Source organism: Numenius arquata, chromosome 16 (genome assembly GCF_964106895.1).
Source record: "Numenius arquata chromosome 16, bNumArq3.hap1.1, whole genome shotgun sequence".
Lineage (NCBI taxonomy): Eukaryota > Metazoa > Chordata > Aves > Charadriiformes > Scolopacidae > Numenius > Numenius arquata.
Window position 1 is genome coordinate 15698711 of NC_133591.1, and position 25736 is coordinate 15724446.

At 48.2% G+C, this 25736-nt stretch overlaps 1 protein-coding gene across 1 annotated transcript; it reads right to left on the reverse strand.

Moving 5' to 3' along the window:
- Positions 1-2577: 2577 nt before the first annotated feature.
- Positions 2578-7489, reverse strand: RTN4R (reticulon 4 receptor). Its single transcript, XM_074159806.1, has 2 exons — positions 7465-7489; positions 2578-4007 (listed from the first exon to the last, which is right to left on the reverse strand). Exons 1-2 carry the CDS (start codon positions 7487-7489, stop codon positions 2578-2580), a joined length of 1455 nt encoding a protein of 484 aa, XP_074015907.1.
- Between the last annotated feature and the right edge of the window lie 18247 nt (positions 7490-25736).

Here is a 25736-nt window from a genome sequence, read left to right on the forward strand (position 1 = left end):
AATGGGAGTTTCCACAGCAGCCCATCACAGCACCTGGCAATTGTCCCTCTGGCTTTTTTCCGAGCTTTGGCTGACCCTGTGGCCAAGCCAGGCTGAGCTGGTCTCTGCTGCTGTGCTTCAGGTGTAGGTTTGAAGAGTTTGGATGAGTAGGAGAGGACAGGGCCTGCTTTGGGCGTGCAGGACCTCAGAAAATCCTTCAGCACAGGCGCGAAGGGGACAAATCCTAGCAAGTATGGCAGAAAGCAGGCAGTGATCACTGATCACCCGCCTGTGTGTGTGGATAATTATGCACACAAACTGGACACGCAGGCAGGCACCGGGATTGTCAAGGCTGTCTAGCTTACAAGGCACTTAGGAATCCCAGCCTCATTTCTTGCTTCATCCCTTGGGCAGGACAACACATCTGCACTGAAACACACCTGGCTCCTCTGCAGAGGCTGATGCTGGTCATGGAGCTGGGATGGCAGCAGTCAGATCTGCTGGGATCCCAGGACCGTGCTGCACAGCATCTCCTGCCCAGCCACACTGTGGGTACTCAGTGCCAAGAGTGAGCTGCGGGGCTATGCCACATCTTTTTGGCAGCCCCAGTGATGGCTTTGGAAGAACAGATCACAAATGCAACAGTTTGGGCATTGCCCTCCCTGTCATTCACACAGGTGGAAACTGGCTGTGGCAGAGGTGGAATGCCCCCAGCAACACCCCATGAAGTTGCTGCAGGTGGGCCTCAGATTCTGCCACGCTGACTGCCCAACCTGCAGCATCACAGACTCTCTGGGATGTGAGCATCCAAGCATCCTCCCCTGCTTCTTCCCACAGTCGCTCTTTCCTCCTCATGAACCATCAAGCCTGGAGCAAGGCTGGCACCAAGTCATGGCCCTGCCAATGTCCACTCCTGGCTTGCAATGGTCCCTCCCTCCTCCACGTCTGGTTGTTCTGTGAAGCTGAGCACCAGTCGCAGTGCTGTGATCCCCAACAGTGGCCAGTGCAGCCTGGAGACCCTCAGCCTGCCTTGCACACATAGTCCTCTAGTGCACATTCCCACAACCTTGGTACACCCATGACACTGCTCTTGCTCTTCTCTGGCCCACACTACATGCCACCTGCATGTGACAGGCTGGTCTTGCGTGCATAGACCTCAGTATCTCAACAGTCTTCCTGAAGAGAGGAGCACAGAAGAAAATCTACAGTTTGATAAGGAAAAGCACCCTCCTGGCAAACTCTCTGCCCAACCCTGCCACAACCTGGAGTACCTGCAGAGTGGATGGGCGGCTGTCTGCAGTACATCTAGATCTGGGCAGGTGCTTTACGGCCCACTGTGTGGTGTGGGAGCACCCAGACATCCATGTTTTTAGTTTCTTAGCTTCCTGAGGTCAAAGATGGGGGTCATCCAGAAGATGAAGTCACTTGTGCAGCAACTCCATGAAGCAACTCCCTGGTGGCATAGCCAGGAATGGACACCAGCTCTCCAGCACAGCCAGCCTGAGCTGCAAGGCCAGGAGGTGTGTGTCTGGGGAGATGACACACCTTATTTCATAAATCCAAGCCTGAGTGCTGCTCCACTCTGGAACTACCTTCTGGTTCATTAATCACAGAGCTGAGTCTAGTTATCTGTGCATATCAGAAGAAAAATGGCCCTGCCCGACTCCTCGGGATTGCTTACTGGCATTCCTTTACCTGCAACCTGGAGTCCTCAGCTCCAAGGGCTAATATTTCCTGCTTTTCTGAGCATCCTGAAATATGAATGATGTCGGGCGAGCACATGTGACAGTTCGAAGGGAAACAGGCACATTAGCAGAGCATGTTTCATGCAAGGAAACCCTTTGTTGGCACCAGTTAAAGATTGCATAACCACGCCAAGTATGTCTTATTTATTACTGTTGTGTTAAATGCTCAACCTGCCTTCAGATCATGGGTTACTCAACATCCTTTTAATTTTTCAGCTTTTTTAGCTGGTTAGCGTATGTCACCCCTTTCAGAGGACAACCATTTAGGAAAAAGAAATCTTTATTTTATATTTTTTTGTATACTTGTACACAAGTAAAATAAAATGCATATCTATATATACTGCAATCTTGTGAAGGAAAAGGTAGCATTCTTTAACAAATGCTGCCCGTAAACATGGTGTGATGGAATGAATACAGAAAAACTGCAATATTCATAAACATAGGATTAAAACAGCATCAAATTCATTACCTCTGCAAATGGGAACCTGCAATATTGTTCAGAGTGATGTTAAGTTACAAACAGATTTTAGACATTCTTTTCAGAGCATTTCTTACACTTTTTTTTTTTTTTCCTGTAAATAAACCATATTTCTTTACCATCTGCTGTAGCAAAAGCTGCTTTGTGGGCAAGTGCAGTTCCGAAGACCAAAGGTATAATTCACAGGTTTCAGGACAAATAAATTATGTACATCTTCGTGTTTGTCTTTTTTGTTTTTTATAAAGGCATCCAGTTAACTTTTGTGTAACAAAGCTTTCTCAGGGTGGATGGTAGTTTTGCTTTTGTTTACAACATTTATGGAGGTCAGCAAAAGTCTAGTATTAAAGTGTCATCAACCCAGGAAAAGAGTTAATTTTAGCAGAATAACAGTAAGCTCCACACCAAGGGGGGGATCAAAAGGCTTAGGCTGAGCTGTAACGTGGAGCTGTTTCCTTGCTGGGTGAGGCGGCACTGGGCCTTTGATTTGTTCTTTCTAGAGCAGCCCTGCCTCTTTTTGGTTGGGACTGTGGAAGGTTCAATAGGCTCTAGAAATTCTGGTTTCAACTTGGTCAATGGAGGGTCTACAATGCTGGGGAAAGTCCCAAAGGGGGAATCGTTTATCTGCTTGTTGCTGCCATTTTTGGAAGGGTCCGTCTCAACGTACTTGGTTTTGGACATGTTCTCCTTATCCTTGAGAGGGTTGTTGGAGGATGGCCGGCTGCTGTGGGAGGAAGGACCTGCCTTGCCTTTAGCTTCATAAATAAAGGACTTATCCGTTTCTGGCTGGCAGCACTTCGGGGAGCCGTCATGGGAACCGAGAGGGGGGATTCCAGTTGGCAGCTTGCCAGATCTGGTCTTAGTGCTAAAAACGCTTGTTCTTATCTGGTTGAAGGAGTCGACGCACCCTTCCAAGTCGGCACTCTGTAGCCTTTTGAGGTCTCTCCCTGCCAAGCGGGGGGGAAGGTGGCACTCCAGCTCTGAAGACGATCCTTTAAACTGCTTAAACCAATTCCAGAGCGAGCGAGCCTGGCAGTCACAGATCCACTGGTTGCCGTTCAAGCGCAGGTACTGGAGGGACACCAGGGGAGCCATGGTTTCCCCTGTGAGCACCGTCAGGTTGTTGTTAAACAGATACAAGGTCATCACTTTCCCAAGGTCATGAAAAGCCCGGCGGTGAACCAGGCTGACCCTGTTCTGGTGCAGAAGCAGTCGGTCAAGGTTGATTAGCCCGCGAAAGACGTTCTCTGACAAGCTCTTGATTTTGTTACCGTGCAAAAACAGGTAGGTGAGGTTTGCAAGATCTATGAAGGTGTCATCCAGCAGGACCTGAAGATTATTATCCTGAAGGTAGAGATATTGCAAGGAGAACAACCCTCGAAAAAGCCCTGTAGAGAGCTCCAGGAGCCCACAGCGATCCAGGTGTAAGGTGTGGAGGTGAACAAGACCCCGGAAAGTGACAGGGTTGATAGATTTCAGGTTCGTGTTGTCACTGAGATCTAACTCCTCCAGTTTGTTGAGGCCATAGAAGGCTCCAGGCTCAATGAGGCTGATGTTGTTGGAGTGGATCCAAAGAATTGTCATGTTGCGGCAGGAGGTGAAGCTGGTGGACCTCACAAGGGTTATCTTGTTGTTGTGCAAGAAGATGCGCTGGCTCTGGATGGGAATCTCAGTGGGGATTGCTGTCAGTCCTTGCTGCTGACAACTTATTGTAATCTTCGGTTCACTGTAGCATACACACGCCCCAGGGCAAGACTCCACTTCTGACTGGATGTTCAAGCAAAGCACCAAAATCAGCAGTTTGCTTCCTAAAGGATAACAAAAATAGTATGCAAATTAGCCAGGGTCATGGGAGAGTGCTTTTTTTTGGCAACTAATAGACGAGCCTGAAAATCACCCCTCTAAGTGTGTTGCCACTAACCACAAACAACATATGCCACGGGAACCAAATGATTAAAATGCAGAATTAAAAATGCTGTACCACTGAACACAATGACTAAAATCAATATACACTTGTAGCACCTCCTCAGCCTTTCACACTTGGGAGGTCTCTGGCTTTGGTGGCGAAAGAGAGTGATCATCAATATGTATTTGCATTGTGGGTGCTGGATGCACATCTGACATAAACCCTGTTCCAAAGAGCTTACCTCTGAGCAGAGGGGGGGCCATTTGTCTTCTGGGGGGCTGTTTGTCTCTGCCACGGGCACATTTAGCACAGTTCAGCCTATGGGAAAGCGTCTGCCCAGCCGTGGCTGTCTCCCGCAGCTGTGGGGTTGTACCAGGCAACTCTGTGTCCCGTTCCAGCAGAGCCACCAGCTCCTCGCTTTTCAGGACCCTCAAACAACTCTCCAAAATGAGCAGGTGTCCACAGAATGCACTCAAAAATGTAATATGGAAATGTGGCTTTTGTGACTTTCCATGAACAATTTTGCACTGATCTGCTCTTCCTGTAAGAAATAACTGTGAGAGATTCCCAGAATAACGTACAGGTCAAACCTGCCTGTAGAGGTCTCGGGGCCAAGAGCATCATTTTCCTTCTCTTGGTCAAACCTTTATGCCACGTATTCTTGCTTCCCTTCCTCTCTCCCCCTTTTGTCCTTTGAACCTGTGCAGCCACCGAGGAAGAGGAGAAAACAGCACGTTTTTCCACACAGGGCAGTGCTGTTGGAGGAAAACATGTGCAATGCTTGATTCAGGGATTCCTCAAAGCTTGCAAGGCAGAAGCAGATTTCACGTGTCCCAAGCATGCAGGCAGCACGCTGGGGTTGAAGAGACCCTGAAAGGAACATTTTTTCATGACGATGACCATCCGTTTCCCCAGGAGCTCTGCTGCACAGGAATAATCACAAGGAAGCCTTTTGATTCACCAAATTCACCATTTCCCAGCTGGGAGCTGGGAAAGGACTTGGAGGTGGGCAGAGGTGGGCAGATCTCCGCAGCCAGCTTCATCTTCTGAAAGGGGAGCTGGGAGGGAGGGTCAGCCTCAACCCCTGGCTGAAAGACCTGCTGTTTTCTACCCGTGGTGGGGAAGGAGGGGAACAGAGGCAGTTTCAGCAGTGCTTTACCAGCAATTAGCAGCAAGTAATTAAATTGCTTCCTCTAAACCGCATGCGGGAGCTAAAATGAATGGGCAGCAACTGTAGCAGCAGGAGGCTCCGTTTGTGAGATACCACGTGCGAGCGGGGACACGTGTGTCTCCTTCCCGGCTCGTCACAGCACCTCTGGCAAAGAGACACGTTCCTCCCCGTCACTGGGGATCTCCAGCCCAGGGACAAACAGCAGCTTTCCCTCCTGGCTGTCGTGGGAGGCTTTTTCTTCCTTGAAAGACCGAAAATATTGTTCAGGCATGTTGATGCCTCATTACATCTTAAGGTAGGATAGCAGAGTTCAAAAAGTCAGGCAGAAAAGGATAATGATGCGGAATGTGATAAACTGGGGAGACTGGGGAGAGGCCAGTCGCATCCAGCCACGCGTGTGCGGTGCGGGACGACGGCTCCTGCGGGGCCACATCCTGGGGACAAGTGGCTGCATCTCACAGAAAAGCCTGAAAAGCGTCACGTTGCTAGTGAAATCACGTTATCTCTGCATCGAAGTTGCTAACTTCAAACCCTGACAATAAAGGATTAAATCATATGGAAATCACACCAAACTGTTTACTGAAGCAATAACAAAAGGATCAGAGAAGCCAAGGCAGAAAAGTCGCTTTTCTGCAATAACAGGCTGGGATCCCAGGCTCGAGTTTCGGTCTAGTCAAAATAATTCACTGTGTGCAGCTAATAAAACTGTGGTGATCCAGCAGTCCAATATAGGCAGGAGACTCCTATATATCATAGTTCACATGGGAGAAAAAATACCAGCTCAGCATGCAAAGATAATTTGAGCCTGATATTATTAGCTGCTGAGCATCCCTGGAAGGCAGTGTGTTGAGTGCAGTATTATGACACATTCTGGCTGGCTTGTCATGTTTTGACATATCACGTCCCATTGTATGGAGCAAAGTAACACGAGAGAACTGAAATCCCCTGCTGGAGACATGTCACACCAAGAGGAGCCTCCTGGGAAATTAAAACAATGCTGGCAACTCTCTGACCAGCACGATTTCTATCCAGCTGATAATGAAAACCTGTAGCCAGAGAAATAGGACTTCCTGGAGCCTCCTTCTTCAGTTTCATGATTCAGATGATGGGGACCAGGGTGGCTCTGGAGCAATGAGATTCACACCACCACCCACTCCAGCTACAGAGTGCTCGGACGGCAGACACCGCTGCAGGCTCCTTTCTGCCTTGGCAATACCACAGGGGCTATAGCCCGCTCAGGGAAAATCCAACCACATCCCAGATGCATCCCACATGCCTTATAAATATATGACACGCTCACAGCGGAGCGAATACAAAGAACCATCCCTATGGGAGAGGAATCACAACGACAACGCTCCCGTTCCAGCTCCAGCGAGGGGAGGCAAGTGCATAATAAATACATGTATACACGGGGAGAGAAAGAGAGAACATGAAGCAGCCGGCAGAGAACAAGCCATGCATATGAATAGCACCCTGCCCTGTGCCACCCCCTCCCGACAGCCACGCTCCTGCACCCCCGCATCACTTCATCGCTTGTGCCCTGCGTGTGCATCAACACCCGTTCCCACGGACAGAGCAAGTTCCTGTCCCATCTTCTGGGTGTGTGCTGAGCTGGAGACACACTGAGCTTCTCCCCGGGACAGAGGAGCAGAAGAGAAGGGGCAAATCCTGCTCCATTCTGAACCACCACTTCTTCTCCAGCTGCTGATGCCCCTGAGGCTGCCGGGAGCCATGAGTCAGTGGCACTGATAGCTGGCTGCCAGAGGAGCAGCATAGGGAAATTAATTACAGGCAGGGCTAGTCTGTGTGCTTTAATTAGGGACCTGGTGTTCATGAGCTGCTTGGATTAGCTCCTTCCGCCAGAGACAGCTACTGTCAATCATCCCCCAAAGCTTTTTTCCTGTTACTTTCCTGCAGTGCAGTTCAACCGTGTCCTGACTGATGCATGACAAAGCTCAGCAGTCGTCAGAAGGTCCCTAGCCAGCACAGGGCCTAAAGCAAGCGCAGGAGTGGGTGCAGTCCACAGATGTCCTTGGGAAGTCAAGGTGACCTGGTTCCAAGACTACACAGACCATGCCCGTGCTCCTCCAAGGAGCTTCTCCATCACTGGTGTTCATCCAGTAACTGTGCCTTGTGCTCAGTGTAACACAGACAACAGTGGCCACCGAGTGCCATGAGCCATCCAGACCTTGCACCAGGACAGTTTCATCCATCCAGTTCCAGGCAAATATTACCTTTCTTTTCCTATCCAGGTGCCAAGTGACCACTTTAGGACAGGGGTGAACACAAGGCAGGGTCCTGGGACAGGAAGGTTGCTAAGACCTGGCATCAAGCCACATTAACACAGCTGCACAGTTTTAGGAAGGTTTGAAGCACAGCAGAGCTTGTTCCTGTCTGTCTGGGCTATACCCCCATATTTTCGGGTAATCTCTTACTCTAGACCAAGCCCTGCAAGATGGAGACAGGCCAGTGATGCCACTGCCCTGTGCCCCTGGGGATGGAGCCCATCAGTTGGACACAGGCACCTGTGCTGGGGCCCAGTATCATAACACAAAGCATGGACCCAAGTCCCTTTATGCCGAGCTGAGCACCACAGCGTGGTGTGGAGCATCACCTCACTGAGCATCATGCTGTAAGTGCAGAGCTGGGGCTATAACACAGAGGAAGGAGCTGGAGCACTCATCCCGGGAATGCAGAGGTACAGGAACCAGGCACCCAAACACCCATCAGCTGGGCACCCTGGCACAAAACCAGGCACTTCTGTTTTCCTCTCCATCTCCCCCTGTTCATCTCCCTTTTTGATGACCTTTCCATCCTCCTCCCCTCCTTCACAACCACCATGGCCCAGGGCTTGTCTAGGTGAGGTGAAGTCAGCACCCAGGCAAACCAGTCCATCCCCAGGGAGGCTGGGTCACAACCTGGCAGTGCCCGGAGCCTACAGGCTGTACACCACTGTCCTGTGGATTGTCCTGACTGTCCTGTACACCACACTGTGGATTGTTTCCCTTGGCACTAAGCAGAGGTGAAGGATGAAGACCTTCAGAGGATGTCCAGTGTCCAGGCAAAGATCACACAGACACAGCTAGAACTTGCCAGGAAAAGTGTGAACATCATGGGCTCCTGCTCCTCTTGGGAGGCACCAAGTCTCCATGATGCTGAGGGGTCCCGGTGGGTGCTGCCCTGAGCAGAAAGGGCAAAGCCCTGGTCAAGGGCAGATGGCAAGAATCCAGAGGACCTGGGCAGAAAAATCCCAGCTACTCCACAGCCTGGCTAGCACAGGTAAATGCCATTGTTTGTTTTCCTGGAGCGCTGGATTCAGCTCTGACTGTGGGCTCCTTCCTTTTCCAGGAAAAACATAACCTGCCCTTAGGCCAGAAGTACAGGAAATACTCACTGGTGTCACAGGGAGGAGGGAGGTCAGAAGGGCCACTATGTGCCCATCCCCAGAAATACATGCCAAGCTCAGCTCCCAGTGGGAAACTACAGTGTCATTCCCTCAACCTGACAGAGAAATCCATAGTATACAGTGTGCTCCCACCACCACTGCCAACTGCCTGACCCTCCACCACCTGCTGGACTCTTCCACCTTGCAGGACTCAACCTTAGTGCCCATCCCTGAGAAAAAGGGTCTTGGTGCGACATCCATTCCCTCGTCTCTTAGATGAGCAGCCATTCCTACCCCTTCCAAAATATGATTAAAACTTAACTGGATAGTTCTTGTCAAAAGCAAAAGATGAAAGAAAATCCAGTACCTGGAATCTTCAGTTCCTCCAAGACTTTGGCTTTGAGTTTAGCATTTGTTCCTCCAGAGCTTTCTTAAAAGCCAGAAACCTCCTTCAGTCAAACTGCTGCACTTCCCCTTTGCCATCTCAGAAGTGTTATGACTCATGGAACTGGGAAGCAATTAAAGAGGGTCCATTATCTGTCTTTCCGCTAGTCCCCTGTGCGATCGCATTGTCAAACATGGCAATTAGAAAGAAAAGGCTCCGGGGGCCTCTAATAGATGCTTTGCAAACTTTTTAAGAGGCCAAAGCAAAATGCAATTTTCTGCAGTTTGCAGAGCCATGGCCTTTCTCTGCCGCTCTACACTTGTCTCTATTGATTTGGAGATATTATAATGCGGCTTTCCTACAGTGGAGGGTCAATAATCATTTGAATTCTCTCCTGGTTGGACATAAAGGGAGTACTTTACAATACAAAGCCTTTTGCTGATGCACATAGCACTTTGCCTTTGTTTATAGTATGGAGACACTATAGCTGCTTAATTCCCTGTTCTGAACGGATTATTGTTTGAAATTCAGCACATGGCTTTGAAAGACACTCTGCAAAGCAGCTTCAGTGTCTTCTGCTTTGTCCTGTGGCCAAAGGTGGGTCTCCGTGTGTGACTGCGTGTGCGCCAGAAGGAAGAGGGCAGCACTTTTATGCATTTCATGTCGAAGGCTAATTGAGAGGTGAGTGAGGAAGGAGAATTGGCTTGGACAAGTCTCACCCCAGGCTGGAGCTTCCCCACCTTCTGCTGCCTCCTCCCTCCCTCTGCTGCAGAGAGGAAGGCTGGTCCATGGTGGTGCAGCTGGAGTGGCTGTAGGAGAGGAGTGATGCTCTGCCACCACATGAGCCCCTGGGAGCAGCAACCAGTGTCACAGCTCTGGGGAACAGAGGACCCAGAGCAGGTACTGAGCAAGCCTGGGCAGGCAGGTGCTCACTGCAGTGCAGGCATCCTCACTGCAGCAGGACACTTTGGGGCTGCTGCAGGTCCTGTGGCATATCTGCAGCTCCGTGGGGATGTTGGGGTGTCAGGGACCCCTCTCGAGGTGCACAGTCAGTGGCGTCACTGCCCTGAACTGCTCTCCAGGTTTGGCTGACTGGCCCAGCTCTGTGCCCATCCCAGTTCATCCCTCAGAGTCCCAGCTCACACCAAAACACCTACGCCTTGTTCCAGTGACGAATCCCAGCTGCCTAAAAATAGGTGGCTAATTCTCTTTGAGACACCCTTAGGGTCCAAGATGCCAATGTGAGTCCTAGCGGATTTGACACAGCTTCTCTAGGAGACCTGTGCTCTTCCAGCAGCTGGAGCGCGGTGTGGCGTAAGTGGCAGCGATGTTTAGGCACCCAAAGCCCACCCCTAACTTCTATAGGGACAGTCTCTGAGCCCACACGCTCTGGGACTGCATCCAGATCCACTGACCTTTGGGACTGTGGTGCTCTTCGTTCCCTTTGGCAGTACAGCCTCAGTCCTGCGCTTTGGTATAACCAGCCTCTACCCTGAACGAGACAGAATTTCAGCAGAAAAAATATCATATGCGATCCAAAATGAAAGGTCATTTCCGTAATGCATCCAGGCAGGGGATGGAGGCAATAGATGTGCCATTTCCTAACTTCTAGGTGTTCATCTTTTCCACCTAAATCATACTCCCTTAATGTGATTTTTGGACTTCATATTGCAGGGATATTTTTAAGGGAAGAAGGTAAAAGCGAGTTATATCATGTGCAATTCTTAGAATCCATCCTCACAAATCTCCAGAGGGGTTTGAATGCCAATTCTTCAGCATCGCTTAGGGCTGAACTACACGACTCATTACGTGAGTGGAGTGCAGCACAGACCTGAGCCAGGGCAGCTCCAGCCATTCACGGGACTGTGCCAAAGCAGCTCCCAGCCGGCCCTGCTCCCCATCCCTGCCAGGGGCTCTCCAGCACTCCCAGCGTTTTGGCAGCAGGTTCGGTTTTGCCTAACAACATTTGGGCAGGGTTATACTTTTGGTGGTTTGCCAGCATTTCCCTCAGCAACATCAGGGAGGGAAAGGAAAAGGTGATAGTTAACAGTTTATATTTCAGCCAATTTGAATACGAATTTGATGAGGAGGAAAAAAAAAAAAAAAAAAAAAAGCTTTTTTTTGTAGCCAGAGGGTTTTCCTCCTGCTGAATTTCAAATGGTTGCTGCAAGCCATGGAGGTGTGAAAGAGTCAAAGTCAAAGAAAAGAAAAGAGAGAGTCAAAGAAAAGGTCAGGAGAAACCTTTACAGGGGAAAATATCAAGGCATCTAAATACAGGAGTCATTAGGTCCTTCCATAACAATAACGCTAATATCAATTACTATAGCCTAGTAATGCCCTGTCAGGCCAGGAAATAAGAGAATATAATACAAGAACGTGAGAAGAGCTGCACAGTCAGACAAGGGCACGCTTGGGCTGGTCCGACACACTGGTCAGGAGCAGATGCGGATTGAAAGACAATACTTGCTCTGACATCTTCTACAAGCCCAAGGCAAGCAGTGACCCAGGGCCTGCCTGAGGCAGAATTTCCCAGTCTCCTTACAGACTATGAAGCCTTCTTTCCACTCTCTCAGGTTTTCTCCGAGTCCTAGGTCATTGTATGAATGCTGCTCCAGACATTTTTGCTGTACTTGTCTACAGCTTTTCCAGGTCCTCTTCACTGTAGGGGTGGGAGGATGATGCTTGGGATGCAGCTGCAGCATGGACTTATGCAGAGGTTTAGATGTCCTGCTCCATCCCTGGTGGCTCCTGCACTGCCTGCTACCATTCAGCATCAAGCTGAGAGCCGTCCACAAAGTCCCCAGGATCACTTTGCTGAGTGGCAGTAGCTCATTTAGAGCCCATCATTGTGTTTGTTTAGGTAAGGGTCTGGGCTGTTTGCCAGTGTACATTACTTTGTATTTATAAATGCTGAATTGCATCTGCCATCTAGTCTGTGGTTATGAATTTTTACCGTGAAACCCCTTGCTGCAACAAATCATGTGCCCAAATATCCGCTTTCCTTCAAGCACAAATATTATTGTAGTTCACAGTTGTGCCCAAACCCTAAAATGTAAGCTGGTTGTAAGCAGTGACATCTTCCTGGTCCAGCAGCCAAGCTGCAGCACTAGTTCACAGAAATAAGGACTTGGTAATCCCTGTGTTGATAGGTAAACCGGCCTATCAACATAGGTTAAAGATGGTCCTAAAAATGGTTTACATGAAAAAAGGAATGAATTTTGTTTGCATCTTTTATATGAGGTCATCCTCTTAGGCATTAAAAAGCTGACCTAGTTATCACTGTTTCCTATGGATGGGCATAGGAAAATCACAGAATCACAGAATCACAGAATATTTCTAGTTGGATGGGACCTTTGGGATCATCGAGTCCAACCAACAAAAAAACCAAAACCAAAACCAAAAACAACAAAAAAACACACACCCAAAAAATCCCATAACACCAACACCAAAGCCAAACCAAACCAAATGCCCACAACCACACACCACCCCACCCACAAACAGACACAAACCAACAATCTTGGGCACCAGAGCATGCCCTGAAGTGCCACGTCTACACATTTCTTAAATACCTTCAGGGATGGCGACTCCGCCACCTCCCTGGGCAGGCTGTTCCAGTGCCTGACCACCCTCTCAGTAAAGTAATTCTTCCTGATATCTAATCTAAACCTCCCCTACCCCAACTTCAGACCATTTCCTCTGGTCCTGCCATTATTCCCTTGGGAGAAGAGGCCAACACCCACCTCTCTACACCCTCCTTTCAGGTAGTTGTAGAGGGCAATGAGGTCTCCCCTCAGCCTCCTCTTCTCCAAACTAAACATGCCCAGGATAATCCTATGGATATCCTTGGCCCTGCTTCAATGAGTGCTCTTGCCAGCTCTGTGCTCTGCCACCTCAACTGGTGGGATGAAGTCTCTGCCAATTCTATCAGCAGTGGTAGAGTTTTTAGCTGTTCTTGCATAAGATGTAATAAATCTGCCTGTTGTCCCTCTGTTCTGTTTCCAGTTATCTATTGCATATCTGGAAGGGAAAAGCTTATGACCTTTTAAAGGGAAAAGATTATGACCTTAAAGTAAAACCATGGAGAATTCCTGCAGAAAAGGCCTCTTACGTGGGTTTATACAATTCAGTCCCAGGCCTGATACTGTTCAACCCTGGTCCTTTCCATGTAGGTCCCAGATGCTGCTGGCTCGTTCAAGCTCTCCCAGTATTCCCTTTTTCTTCCTCAGAAGCGAGCTGATCTCCACACTGTATGCAGAAGCGTGTCCCCTTTCAGGTGATCGTGTCTGGTTGCTTAACACCGGCCATGTTCAGCTCTCCTAAAGACATAAAGTCTTGGTGTTGCCTTGTTCCTGGCTCTCTCTAGTGTCCCCTACACCAGTGTGATACCACAAAGGTCCCTGCACCGCAGCTTCCCCCAGGAGAGCCTCAGCACCAGCCTCTGTCCTCAGCAGAACACACGGGATTTGTAGGGATCTGGCGCTGAGCAGGTGAGTTTGACACCAAACCATGCCAGTTACCAAATACAACAGCAACACCTGGAGGAGAGACAAAAATCTCATGCAGATGCAGATGTCCAATGCAGGGGACAGTCTGTGACAAAGGCGGAAATCCAAGGCAAAGAGCTGATGTGGAAGTCAGCTGAGAGGCAAGAGGTCTGGGCAGAAAATGCCCAGTGCCCAAAGAGAAGGTGAAAGCACATGGCCTGGAACAAGCATTTGGAGAAACGGTGACACCACTGGGAAAAACGAGCACGGGGGAGGGAAAAGGGGGAGGACGGGCAGGAAGGCTGTAGGGTTGCTGCAGGAGAGCCAACAGAGCAAGGGCAGAGGGACATCCACGAAAGCCTGCAGGCTGAACTCTCCAAATCCACCCGTCATGAATTCACCTTGGACAACCTCTCTGAATGACTGCTGTGACCCTAACCCACCACACAGGGCTGCCGCAGGGCACTCACTGCAACCCCGAGCCTGGCCCACATTGGGAAGTGGGCTCCTTCCTCACAGCCTGGGAGAAATGTCACATCTGCGTTTTTTCCAAGTCACAGCCGCCAATGGCCACAGTATTATCATAGCTACCCCTGCCACGCTGCCTTTGGCAAAGCGACATATGACTAAAATCCATACCCAGCCCAGTAAATCCCAGCAGATCCCAGGTTGCCTAAGAAAGCGGACGGAAAGAAGCTGTGACCGGTCCCCAGCACAGTGGGTGAGGACATCATCAGTTGTCACAATCCTCATTTCCATCTTACCCAGATGGGATGTATCCAGCACGTTGCATGAACAGGATCATCTATGATATTGCCACCACTCAATCCTCATGCTGTGAAGAATGAAGTGAAAAAATATGCGTTGTGAATCACAACTAGCTCCTACAGAAGTTAGTATTATCTGTGCCATATTTGTAAAAAAAATCAGGGACAAACAGGTGTCCAAAGAAAGTAAACTCTGGTTCCTGAGATGACTTAGAACTCCCGTGCAGCCTGAAGTATCTCAGGAATGCTTCAAAATATTATTAGTAAGAAGCAGAGTTTCCTGCGTGTCCAAACCTGGCACTGGTAAAAGCACCGTGTGTGAGTGACTCACGGAAAGGCAAGGTAAAGCTCCAGATGGCATTTACACCTGCTCTCCCCCAGCCATCTGGGACTGCAGCTGCCCCCCCCCCAGCAGCTGCAAATCCCACCCCCACATCTTCAGCACTGGAAGTGCCCCACTGCACGAAGCAGCATTTTTTCTCGGTTTTCCTCTAAAATCACACTTATCTCAGCTCTTGCTTACAGACCTGACATCTGCAGATAATGTGGAGCGGAGGAATGAAGTCCAGGAAAGAGCCTGGAAGGAAAAGTTGCTCCAAAATTTTCCCATGGCCTCAGCCTGGTTGCCTGCGTGGATGCAGAAAACCCTTGCAGCTGAAGAAACAGCTTGGGAGCGAACGCGCCAGGCGACGGAGGGAGGACGGGGAGAGGGAGAGCCTTTTAATCTCAACTTTAAACTCAACCACTTTTTCAAAGAAGAGCTAGAAATGAAAATGTGAGAGGAGGCACAGGTGACTCTGCCCTGCTCACAACGTGATACTTTCCTTTCTGAGCCGGGATGACCACAGCTCTCCACCCCACCCCGGGAGCTGTCACCTTGAAGAGTGGAGTAGCAGAGACCTGATGAAATGCAAGGTCTCTGCTGCGAAGCCACCTTACACCAAACTCCGTGGTGTGGGCTCAGGGCATTTCTCAGCGCTGTCCTGGACTCCTGGCCCCTCCATCCAGGCAGAGGGACAGAAGCCCAGTCCCACCACGCTCCCCCTCCGCTTCCTTTCACTGTCTCTTTAGGCATCCTTCCCAGCATCCTGGCACACATCCCCACTACCTTCACATGGCTCATTCTTTCATTCCCAGATAAAAGCTGGGACTGATTTTCAATGTGAGCAAATTCAGCTGCCACTGTCTTTATTGGGTGTGGGCTTTGTCTCCTTTGCAGCTTCAGCATTAGACATGCCTGCCTGCCCTTCCGCAGCTCGCTCATCCACTCGCGCCAGATAAGAGACACGACACCCACAGCTCTGCAAACATATTTCCCTGAGATGTGCAGAGTCTGTGAAGCCAAGCTAAAGAAGAATACAATGGGATGCTAATGATACACCTTCCCGTTTGCGTGGGAATCAGGAAGCGAGTGATGGGGAGAGGATCCCAGCCGGCAGCTTGAGCCTCACCGAAGGCAGCAGCCACTACCCACATCTCTTACAACAGATACGGGTTCAGAGACAGCTACCCACATCTCTTACAAGAGATCTCCACCCTGGTTCAGAGACCCCACCATACACCGCCAGGAATCTGCACCAGGTTTCCATGCTGGAAGCCCTCGGCTCAACTTCCAGCCTTTAGGTCTCATCAGCTACAGCAGATTACAGCACCTTCCTGCTTTTTAATCAAGGTGGATAAAAACTCCTTATTCAGACTTCAGCTTCCCCTCTTTATCCAGAGATGATGTTCATCCATTTCACTACTACAGGGCATTAAATGTTCATAATCACCTGTTATCCAATATGGCCCTTAAATCAATTTCAGAGTTGCTGCCCTCGAGCAGGCAGTCTCCCAGCCTGACGAAGTGCCCTACATTCCGCGCTCGGAGATGGATGACCGAGCATTTAGCTGTATTAAAATTCATGTTGTTTCACTGTTGCCAGTCTACCAGGCAATTGCGATTGCTCTGCATTAGAGGCTTGCCTTCATCATTATTTATCATGGCAAAATTTGAGTCAGCTGCAAACTTTACGGGCAACTAATTTATATATATTTTCCGGATCATTCATGAAAATAGCGACATACACCGGGGTGAAAGCTGAATCCTGCAAAGCTACTGTGCAAGCAGCTTGTTCGGCAATGAACCTCCAACAGCAATCACATTTTGAGAGCTTTTAGCTGCCTGTTTCTTAATCCATTTAATAACTGTCCATTGATTCAATAAAGACCATATTTTCAACCAAGTAAATCAAGTGCCTGACGTAAGTCTAAATATATTATGAAAATCCAGATACATGAGCAGAGGCTGGGTTTTTTTTGTCCACATCTAACACACCAGGACATTAGTCCATGCCTGGGACTTGTTGGCATCGCAGCAATATGATTAATAAATAATGGTGACAGCAATACCTTTAAAAAAAGTATCAGACAAAACTGAGAACTCGTCTGGGTTTAAGAATACTTTCTGGGAAATCTACCAGTTTAAATTAATGGTATTTCTATGCCTTTGATCTTCAGTTCTGTTAACAGTTCCTCTTTCTCCTGCAGCACAGAGATCGAACCGACCAGCCTCTCCATACCTCCTGGGCTTTCCTGCTTGCTGCTCTAAACCAGCGGTGGGCACTGCCCTTCCCTGCCTCTGGGGCTCCCCTGCTTTTCTGATATATATAAGGAATTAGAACTGGGACCTTGTCAGCTAACTTTGACAACTCTGCCACGCTCGCCCCTTTGGAAGAGGCTTGCACATCCATCCAGGGCTGGATTACTGTCACTCTCCATAAACCACTTCTGATGGATGGTGTCTCACCTCCACTGGGCATCCCCCTCTGGAGGTGTTACTTCACAGCCTCTCTAGAGGCAAGTTGCTTAAGCACTCAGGATCATTTCAGAGAAAATAAAAGATTTCCTTAGCGCTGACTCCGTGAGACTTGTTTTTCTCCAGGACCAGGTATTCACGTCGCTCTGCCACCACTCTGTCAAACCAACATCCTTTCCTTACTCTCCCACAGCGGGAAAGGCAGGCATTGCCGTCCCACCGTCGGCCTTGTCTGAGGAAGGGAGGGGGTAGCAACACATTTTGCTTCAGCCCCTGAAGCATATTACTTAATTAAAAGAACCAAACCATGAAACTTATTGAAGGCAATCTCCATCCTATAGCCAAGACCTTCAAATCTCCATGGGGACACAGACTTCACACCCCGCAGTTCAGTCACTCCGTGCCGAGCAGTTTTAGTGCAGCAGGACTAATTTCCCCTAATACTAAGTGGCTATTAATATTTCATGATACTAAGTGAACTTTTTTGCCATTTCATTTGCCATCTTTATTTGTTTAATTCACCTCCTTCAGAACTGAGAGGGAGACCAAGGACCAACTGCTGATTTGGGGGAAATAGGAATCATGTCATCAAAGGAATTAACTGAAGTGAAAAAAGGAAGAAATTGGCCGTATTATGAATAGAAATTACATCAGAATCACAGAAATGCACCTGGGAAGCTCAATCATGCAGGATACTCCTGAGGTTAAAAGCAATAACATCAGGCACCAAAAAGTCACGATATGTAATATATATATATTTACAAGCAGGATATCCCATCTCTTATAGCCTGGAAAAAGCTTATCCCAGCATATTCACTGTTACTTTCTTCAGGATTTCTCATACTCAATGCACTCCAAGGAAAGAGAGGAGTAAGTCTTGTGGATTTAAAGACACAAAAACATAACTCCTCACTTTCCCCTACTCTGTTTTGCCTGCCAAAGTGGAATAAAACTCTCCCTTCTCTGGGGAAATCACTTGTGCAACTTCTGACAGGAGGAAGGACAAGAAAAGCAAACCCCACCGGTTCCAGTGGGCACCATCCAGACAACACGTTTCAAAAAAGTGCGCTTTGTGTCAGCCTTGGCATACAAACCTCTCCAGGACTCTCACCTCTCGAAACCAAAACTCCACAAAAACTGCCCAGCAAACTCCCTCCAGCCCTGTGTGGGGAATCAGGCCAGGGACCTCCACAAGGCAACCATGAGTACTTCAGAGTAAAGCTAGGAATATTTGAGATTGTCCTTTTCTTACATCCTCATGAAAACCTACTTCCACCCAGGGTTTAGATGCTGCCATTTCTGTTTTGCCACCCTTGGCCTCTACCTTGCTATTTTCCTTCTAAGGTGCTACGTGGGGAGACATCCTCTTCACCCCACCTTTGGCTGAGAAAACAGTCCAAAACAGCTTCCCATGTTGGACAGCTTGGTCAAACATTGCAATAGCATCATGTAAACAACAGCAACAACCTGACACTCCAAGCAACCAGGGAAACCACACAGAGAAATCAGGTTGACGACAGAGGAAATGGTGGATAAATTCTGCACCAATTGTCACCACAAGGAAGGGTGTCTTCCCAGTGCTTTGAGGACTGAGCCTGTTCTGTCTCCAAAGGAGGACAATCTCTTCTTGCCTCTGCTGATGCGTTTACACAGCGTCTCCTGTCTGCATCCCTCTCCTAGTCATAACCACAGAGCAGCCTTTTTTTTCATGCTGACACCACCCTAAGTCTTCCTCTGCCCTGAGAAAAGGCCTGAGCTTCCCTTTGCTCACCATTTCGTACTTCTGCAGGTTCTGGCTGTTGGGGAGGTCTGTGTCTGTCAGCCCCAGAGCTGTCCACGCTCCCTGTGTCTCCAGCCATGTTCACTGTTAGGCTCAGCTGGTGAGCCTAACACCACATAGGTCTTGCACTGATATCTTCTGGATCTTTATTCTTCCCAGGCAATAGTGTCCTTTGCTGAAGACACCATGTGTCCTTCATCCTTAAGACAATGTTTTCTGAATCCGTAAATCCTCTTTATTATCAAAATATTCCAGCTCTTTCCCCAGCAGTCTAGAGGTCACCTTACGTTTTTTCCATTCCCAAATGTATGGTTTGACATTTCTAATGTTAAAATCCAGCAGCTATTTCTTTCTCCTCTCCTCTTACGTGTTTAAATCCTGCTGAAGGTGACGCATGCCTCAGCCCTCATGTTAGTTGCTGGTGCCCAGAGGCTATTATCGGGGAACCGGCTAATCCTAGATTTGGAAGGTCCCTCTGGGATTTCCCATGACGGAGTAGGGGGTGGGGGTGTCTGATGGCTGGGTTTGTTCAAAACTGCTGCCTGAATTGAAATCAAACAAGTTCAATGTCCTCCTGTTCATCTTCCCTGGGACTCTGGCCGGTTCCCACAGTGCAGCATCTAGCTGGCTGAAGAGCAACAAGGTGAGTGAAACAGCAATGGTGGCCAGTTGATGGGACAAGGGTGGCTCTTGCAGTGGCGAACCCTCCCCCCGGAGTTCTCAGCACCTAAAACACAACTGGCACAGCGGTTTTCAAACTCATCTCAGCTGTCTGTGAAGATGATGGCACATAAATTTTCTTGCCACCTACCAGTGTGAGGCTGCTTCCATCTCCAGGTGTTGATGGACCTCAGCATGCAAGGGTTTTCTTGGCCAACGGAGTATGGAGAGGCTTGCAGGGGTGCCCATTGGTGTAGAACCATTTCACCCATAAGCCCAATGTGGTGACAGACTGGGTTGTTGTATCTCCCTAGTGCTGATTTGAGGCAGAGACCTGCCCCTTCATCTCCAGTTGGCTGCACAAGGCAGGCAGATGGATGATACACACTATAGCATCAACCAACTCATTCCGGACACGTTACATGAAACAGCAATTCATACTGGATTGGAGGAATGACTACTACTGGCTGAAAAATCCCAACTGAAGCTTGAGCTGTTAACTGTTAACTGGTTGATATATCGAGAGGAGGACGTGTGCTGTGATAGGCCATTGGGACCGCTATTAGACCCAGACTCGTTAGGCACTCTCATTAATGATCTAGATGAGAATGGGAGAAAATAGCAGGTTAATTAAATTTGCCCCTACTGAGCTGGAGAAGCTTTCAGCATTAGTGGGAATAGATAAATGACAGGGAGGGTTGTGGAAAAAAAAAATGGCAGATTGATATAGGCTAGAAAAATGCAGCTACTTCTTGGGAAAAGGATCAGCCTTCCAACTAATCAGTGTGAAGGGGAAAGGCTATAGATAAAAGAGCCATATCTGAGGGGCTGCCAGAGAGCTGCAAGATGATGGCTGATAATGAGTGAAGAGAAGGTGGTTTGCTTGGGAGTGAATTTTTGCTCTGTGCTTGCATTGCCAAATGTTAGTTCTTGCCTGGGGCTCCTAGAGACTATCAGAAAGAACACAATTGTTATTATTGATCGCCGTTACAACAGCTCTTAGGTTCTGATGTGCTTGCTTAACCAAAACACCAAGAAACTTACGGAAGTGGAGAGAGAAGGAGCATTATCCACAGGTGAACTTGGAGGACCAGTTCTGTGCATGGGCTGAAATGTCTTAATTGTGTGCCCTAAGGGCTGCAGAATCCTGGAAAAACACAGGAGGAAGCAGCGTAGCACAGTAAATTAACTGAGCCCAAGGAGGAGCAACTGCTCTACCAGGCACTATAGCAGGCTCATCAACAAGGAGATATGGAAGGGCTGCAGGGGAAAATATGCTGCACACCCTTGCTATTTAAATTTGAACCTCGGAAATGAGCTGTGCAGTGGCAGGCTACCCCAGGTAGTCAGGTTGGTACCCACATGAGGACAGAGCCGCAGAGAGCCAGTGAACCAAACACACACCGGGTCAAGTCTAGGCAGGTTGTTTGCAAAGAGCTGGGAAAAAAAACCAGAAAGTTTTGGACAAAATAGTCTCAGAACAATTTCTGCATTAGATTGGAACAGACCATCTGGATGTAAAACCATCACTCAGACCAGCACAGCACCACAGGTCAATGTTATTCGGCCTCCTTTTTGTCATCCTTATGCAAGTGAAGGGAAGGACATTTGGTGCTCCACAAAATTTTTCAAGAGAAAATGTTTGGAGAAAAAGGGACATCAAAATATCAGCTTCTTGAGGTATAAATACTCCCAGGCCACCACAGATGGTAATAAAAGTGTCCCTCCACCCCAGTTCTGCTCCACATGAGTCAGAACTTCACCGAAATCTGCCCCCTTAAACCAGCTGCAGTCCAAGTGGTCTGTGAAATAACAGCAAAGAAAGCCAGGTCCTGTGACACACGAGAAATTTCCCTCCAGAGAGGAAGCAAATGTGAGAGAAAACTCTTTGAGAAAGAGGGAGACTGAGTGTACTTAAAACCACTTCTAAAGGGAGTAACTTCAAAAACGAATGAGAAGATATTCAAGGCAAATGTGGAAGTCTGACTACTTAGAAACAGCTACTGAAGAGCGGAGACAAGGCAACATGGCAATCTCTGAAAAAAAATGTTAAGACTTGATAGCAGCATTAATGCACAAACCCGAAGTATTTCTCTAATGCTAGCAAAACAATTTCTGCATGTAGGGAGGAGCAGACCCACAGCTGCCAGAGCCACGGGAGCCCTCACGCCTGGGGAGGAGTTCAACCATTCCTGATAATCACAACAATACGAGGGGAGCCCGTGGCTGAAAGACATTTACAAGAGACTGAGAGGAAAATCTAAATGAGAAAGAATTGAAAAGCACTTGCAGCAAGTGACACATAAGGTTTCTGCTCAGATGCTTGTAAGCTTTGGTGCATCTGAGAACTCGCAGGGCCTTACAGAAATTAACACACAGGTGGTGCAGGGTACTGATTTAAAAAAATAGACATATACATAAATAAATGGTTGTCAGCCACAGACCGCTCATCTGAATACAGACTGTGTAACCACTGATCAGATCACATCCAGACATAAGCAATTCAGCAGAGGAGACAAATGAAATACAAGAGGCATGAAATCTGCATTTTTAACTTATGAGCTAGTTATAAACTACCTAATCTGAGAGAAGAAACCCTCAGGATAATAGGGATGGACCAAAAGGCTTCAATTTATCTCCGTGTTGGTGGATATGGAGAATACTGAGAATGCGTGGTACTTCAAAGAACATGCTGAATTGGCTTTGATGGAGTGGAAGATAGAATTATAGAATCATAGAATCATTCAGGTTGGAAAAGACCCTTGGGATCATCGAGTCCAACCATCTACCCTACTCTACAAAGTTCTCCCCTACACCATATCCCCCAACACCACATCTAAGTGACTCTTAAACACATTCAGGGATGGTGACTCAACCACCTCCCTGGGCAGCCTATTCCAGTGTCTGACCACTCTTTCTGTGAAGAATTTCTTCCTAATGTCCAGTCTAAACCTACCCTGTTGCAGCTTGAAGCCATTCCCTCTTGTTCTATCGCTAATTACCTGTGAGAAGAGGTATCCCACCAGGAAGATCCCCAGGCCTTCCACACCAGTGACACATCCTCTAAATGGGCACATCATCACCCCTGGCTCTTCCGCATCTGCTTCACCCACCCTTCTTGCATTAGGTCAGCTAGACCCCAGTGTAAATTTACCATCAATCTCTGTGGAATATCTGAAATAACATGCAAAGTCAAGGAAAGGTATTATAGCTTTGTCTAAGATCATTAAGAATATTTCAAATCATATTTGCATGAAATTTGAACTAATGAAGGCACCAACATGACATCGAGAAGGACCAACCTTTAAGAGAAATGGTCTGAGCTGAACTTCAGATGAAGTCACTGACCCGTTATCCCCAAAAGGAAGTACAAATAGTCTGACATTTCGGAGCATGGCCTCTGCAGTGACTCTGACATTAGAAAGAGAAAACAACTTTAGACTACAAGAGGAGTTTACATCAGCTCCAGAAACCCAGGCTGATTGGAAACAACCAAGTCCAGTGCCACCCCAGTCACATTCACAGCACTGGTATGCCAGACGGGACTCCGGAGAAACTGAGTTAGAGAGAGTGGCCAAACACAGCACTTCCCAAGCAAAAGCGGATGTTGATGGACTGCCTACCTAAGCAAAAATGGAGAAGTGAATTGAGATATTTTTGCATATAAGGAGTTCTGTGTATTTTTAGACACCTTTAACACCTATGAGTTAGTGGACAGAACATGAGAAAGACCCTAGGAAAACCAAAAGACTATTTAAAAGGGTTGAAAGCAAAGTCCCTATGTATAAATTGTACTCTTTTAACAACCCGGAACATCCATCTTAAGATGATCAGCTGAAGCTCTCATTACAATGTCACAAGACGATGCTTTTTACACAGACTATTTAGACAGGCCATAGTCTGAAAAGTGGTGAGTGGTCCCACTCATCTGCCTAGCGAGAAGAGACATTCTTCAGCAACTACTCAGGGCTGGTGCCAAGCACATATATCCCAGGAGCAGAGCTGGCAGATCCCATATGGACGTTAAAAATCATCAGTTTCTAGCAAAAGACACCAATGGTACCAATTCATAATAATGATGATGATGTAGGAGCATCAGAGCACAAGAAGAGGCTCCTCCATAGACCTGGTGCTCTCCTGTAACTTGAACGTGTCTACCTGCACCTCACTGCCAAATTCACAAGCTTAAAGCTGTGTGTGCTGCATCCCAAGGGTTGGTGGGAGACTCCAGAGAAAGGGGGGCAACTTCAGGCCTCTGAACTCTCAAGATCATAACCACATCCAAGTAGATTCAAGAGGAACCAATAAGCACGCTGAAGGGCTGGATCAGAAACCTTAGCAGGAAGGACTGAAAAATGTGTTGAGTATGGGTCTGCCATGACAAATACAACAAAAGCTTGCACAGAACGAGGCAGGAGATGAACCTGAGACGAGGACAGAGAGCAGAAGGGAGGTCTATTTCAGTCCCTGCTCAGAGGACTGCTTTTGTATTTGACATGACACGTCTGGGAATTAAAAACCAGAAATGCTCTACCAAAGAGGGATGAGGAAACCAGGCTCCCTCCCATGCTGTGTGCTCAGGCAATAAGCTCATGTCCTCTGCTCCCTCAGGATCCCTGCACTGCTGCTGCATCTGGGCTCAGAAGCAGAAACTGCAGAGCACACACCCCCACACCCAATAACAGACCTTGGCCACTGAAAGCCAAGAAGCCAGGTGCCCGGACCAAGGGGCTTCCTGACTCAGTCTTGGCTCCTAAATCTCTCCTTCATCCCTGATGGTAGAAGCATAGGCAGGCTTCATCCTCAAGCCACCATGAATTTTTTGGAGTTCATTCTTCGCTGGCCTGACTTTCAGAGGTATTCCGACCCCACAGCTGCAGGCGGGTGCCAGTGGCAGAGGCAATGAAGCTTGCTGATGTCTGCGCTTGCAGCCAGAGCTGTCAAGGAGAGGAGCATCCTGCACGAGAACCCCTGGAATACCCAACAGCAGCCTGCGTGCTGCCTCCCTGCACATCACTGTGCCATGGAAACACACTCTCCTTCACCCAAGACTGAGGAAAGTTATGAGATTCACTAACTTCAGGATTTCTCATATCTACTGAGTACCTAGGAAGCTCTAAGGTTGCAGCACGTGGATGCCACATCTCTGAAACAGCAGGGATAACTGCTCTGTCCTGTTATACAGCGGGGATGCACGACTCAGCGCACTGCAGGCGAGGGAGTCGGTGGTGATAGTGACCAGTGCCAGAGAAGTATCTTCAAAGTTAGCCACCAATTATGGCAGGTATTGTGTTGAGAAATAATTAATAAATGCTTGATTAAAAAGATGTCAGGCCCCGGACAGAGGGGGGTCATGGAGGGCTTGTCATCCTTTTCTCCTAAGGCATCATTTTCTAAGCAGCTGCCGTCCCACCCTGGGCTAGGACTGCTCCTGCAGCTGCTCCCCCGCACTGGGCTCCAGCCCTCACCCCTCTTTCTGCACCCAAAACCAGAAACTGCACCCAAAAACAGCCTCGCTCAGAAACCAAAATAGCTCTCACTCACAGGAAAAATATTTTCAGGGAGAGATGACATTTTTTTGTGACTCCCTTGACACTAACATTACAGATAAAAAACAAGAGGGAACTCTTGAAATGCTTTTAAACTAGGGAAATGCAAAGAAGGAAGTCAAAACATTACCTGTGGTTTCCTAGACAGGATATGACCCACATGATGACTTCCCCGCCTGAGATTATAGAGCTGTCACTCACTGCCACCACACAGCAGGGGAATTAGCAGATCAGGCTGATGATGAATGTCCTGTCTTCACGTTGAACGCAGGCTGCTCTGATCTCGTTGCCCCCCTCACTTCTACGGCTGGGGAAAAGCAAGGAGCAGGGGGGAAGGGGCAGGGGTCCCTCCTGAGACTCAGCCCTGCTGTCAGCGGCAGGGAGACACGGAGACGTGTGGGAACTCATGTGCTGCAGGTCTTGCTAACTTGCAAGATTTTATCATTGATCTTTAGATATTTAGCAAAAATTTTTGAAGTCCCAGCTTCTGGACTCAGGAGTTCATCACAGCTTTCTTTCTAATGCTAATATTCTTTTTTTTTTTTTTTTTCCTGGCAAAGAAGATGAGAATGCTAACTCATCTATCTCCCCAAACCTCAGAAAGGAGGTGAACGAAATGTCTCAAGCTGTGTGTGTTTTCTGAGAATTTCCTT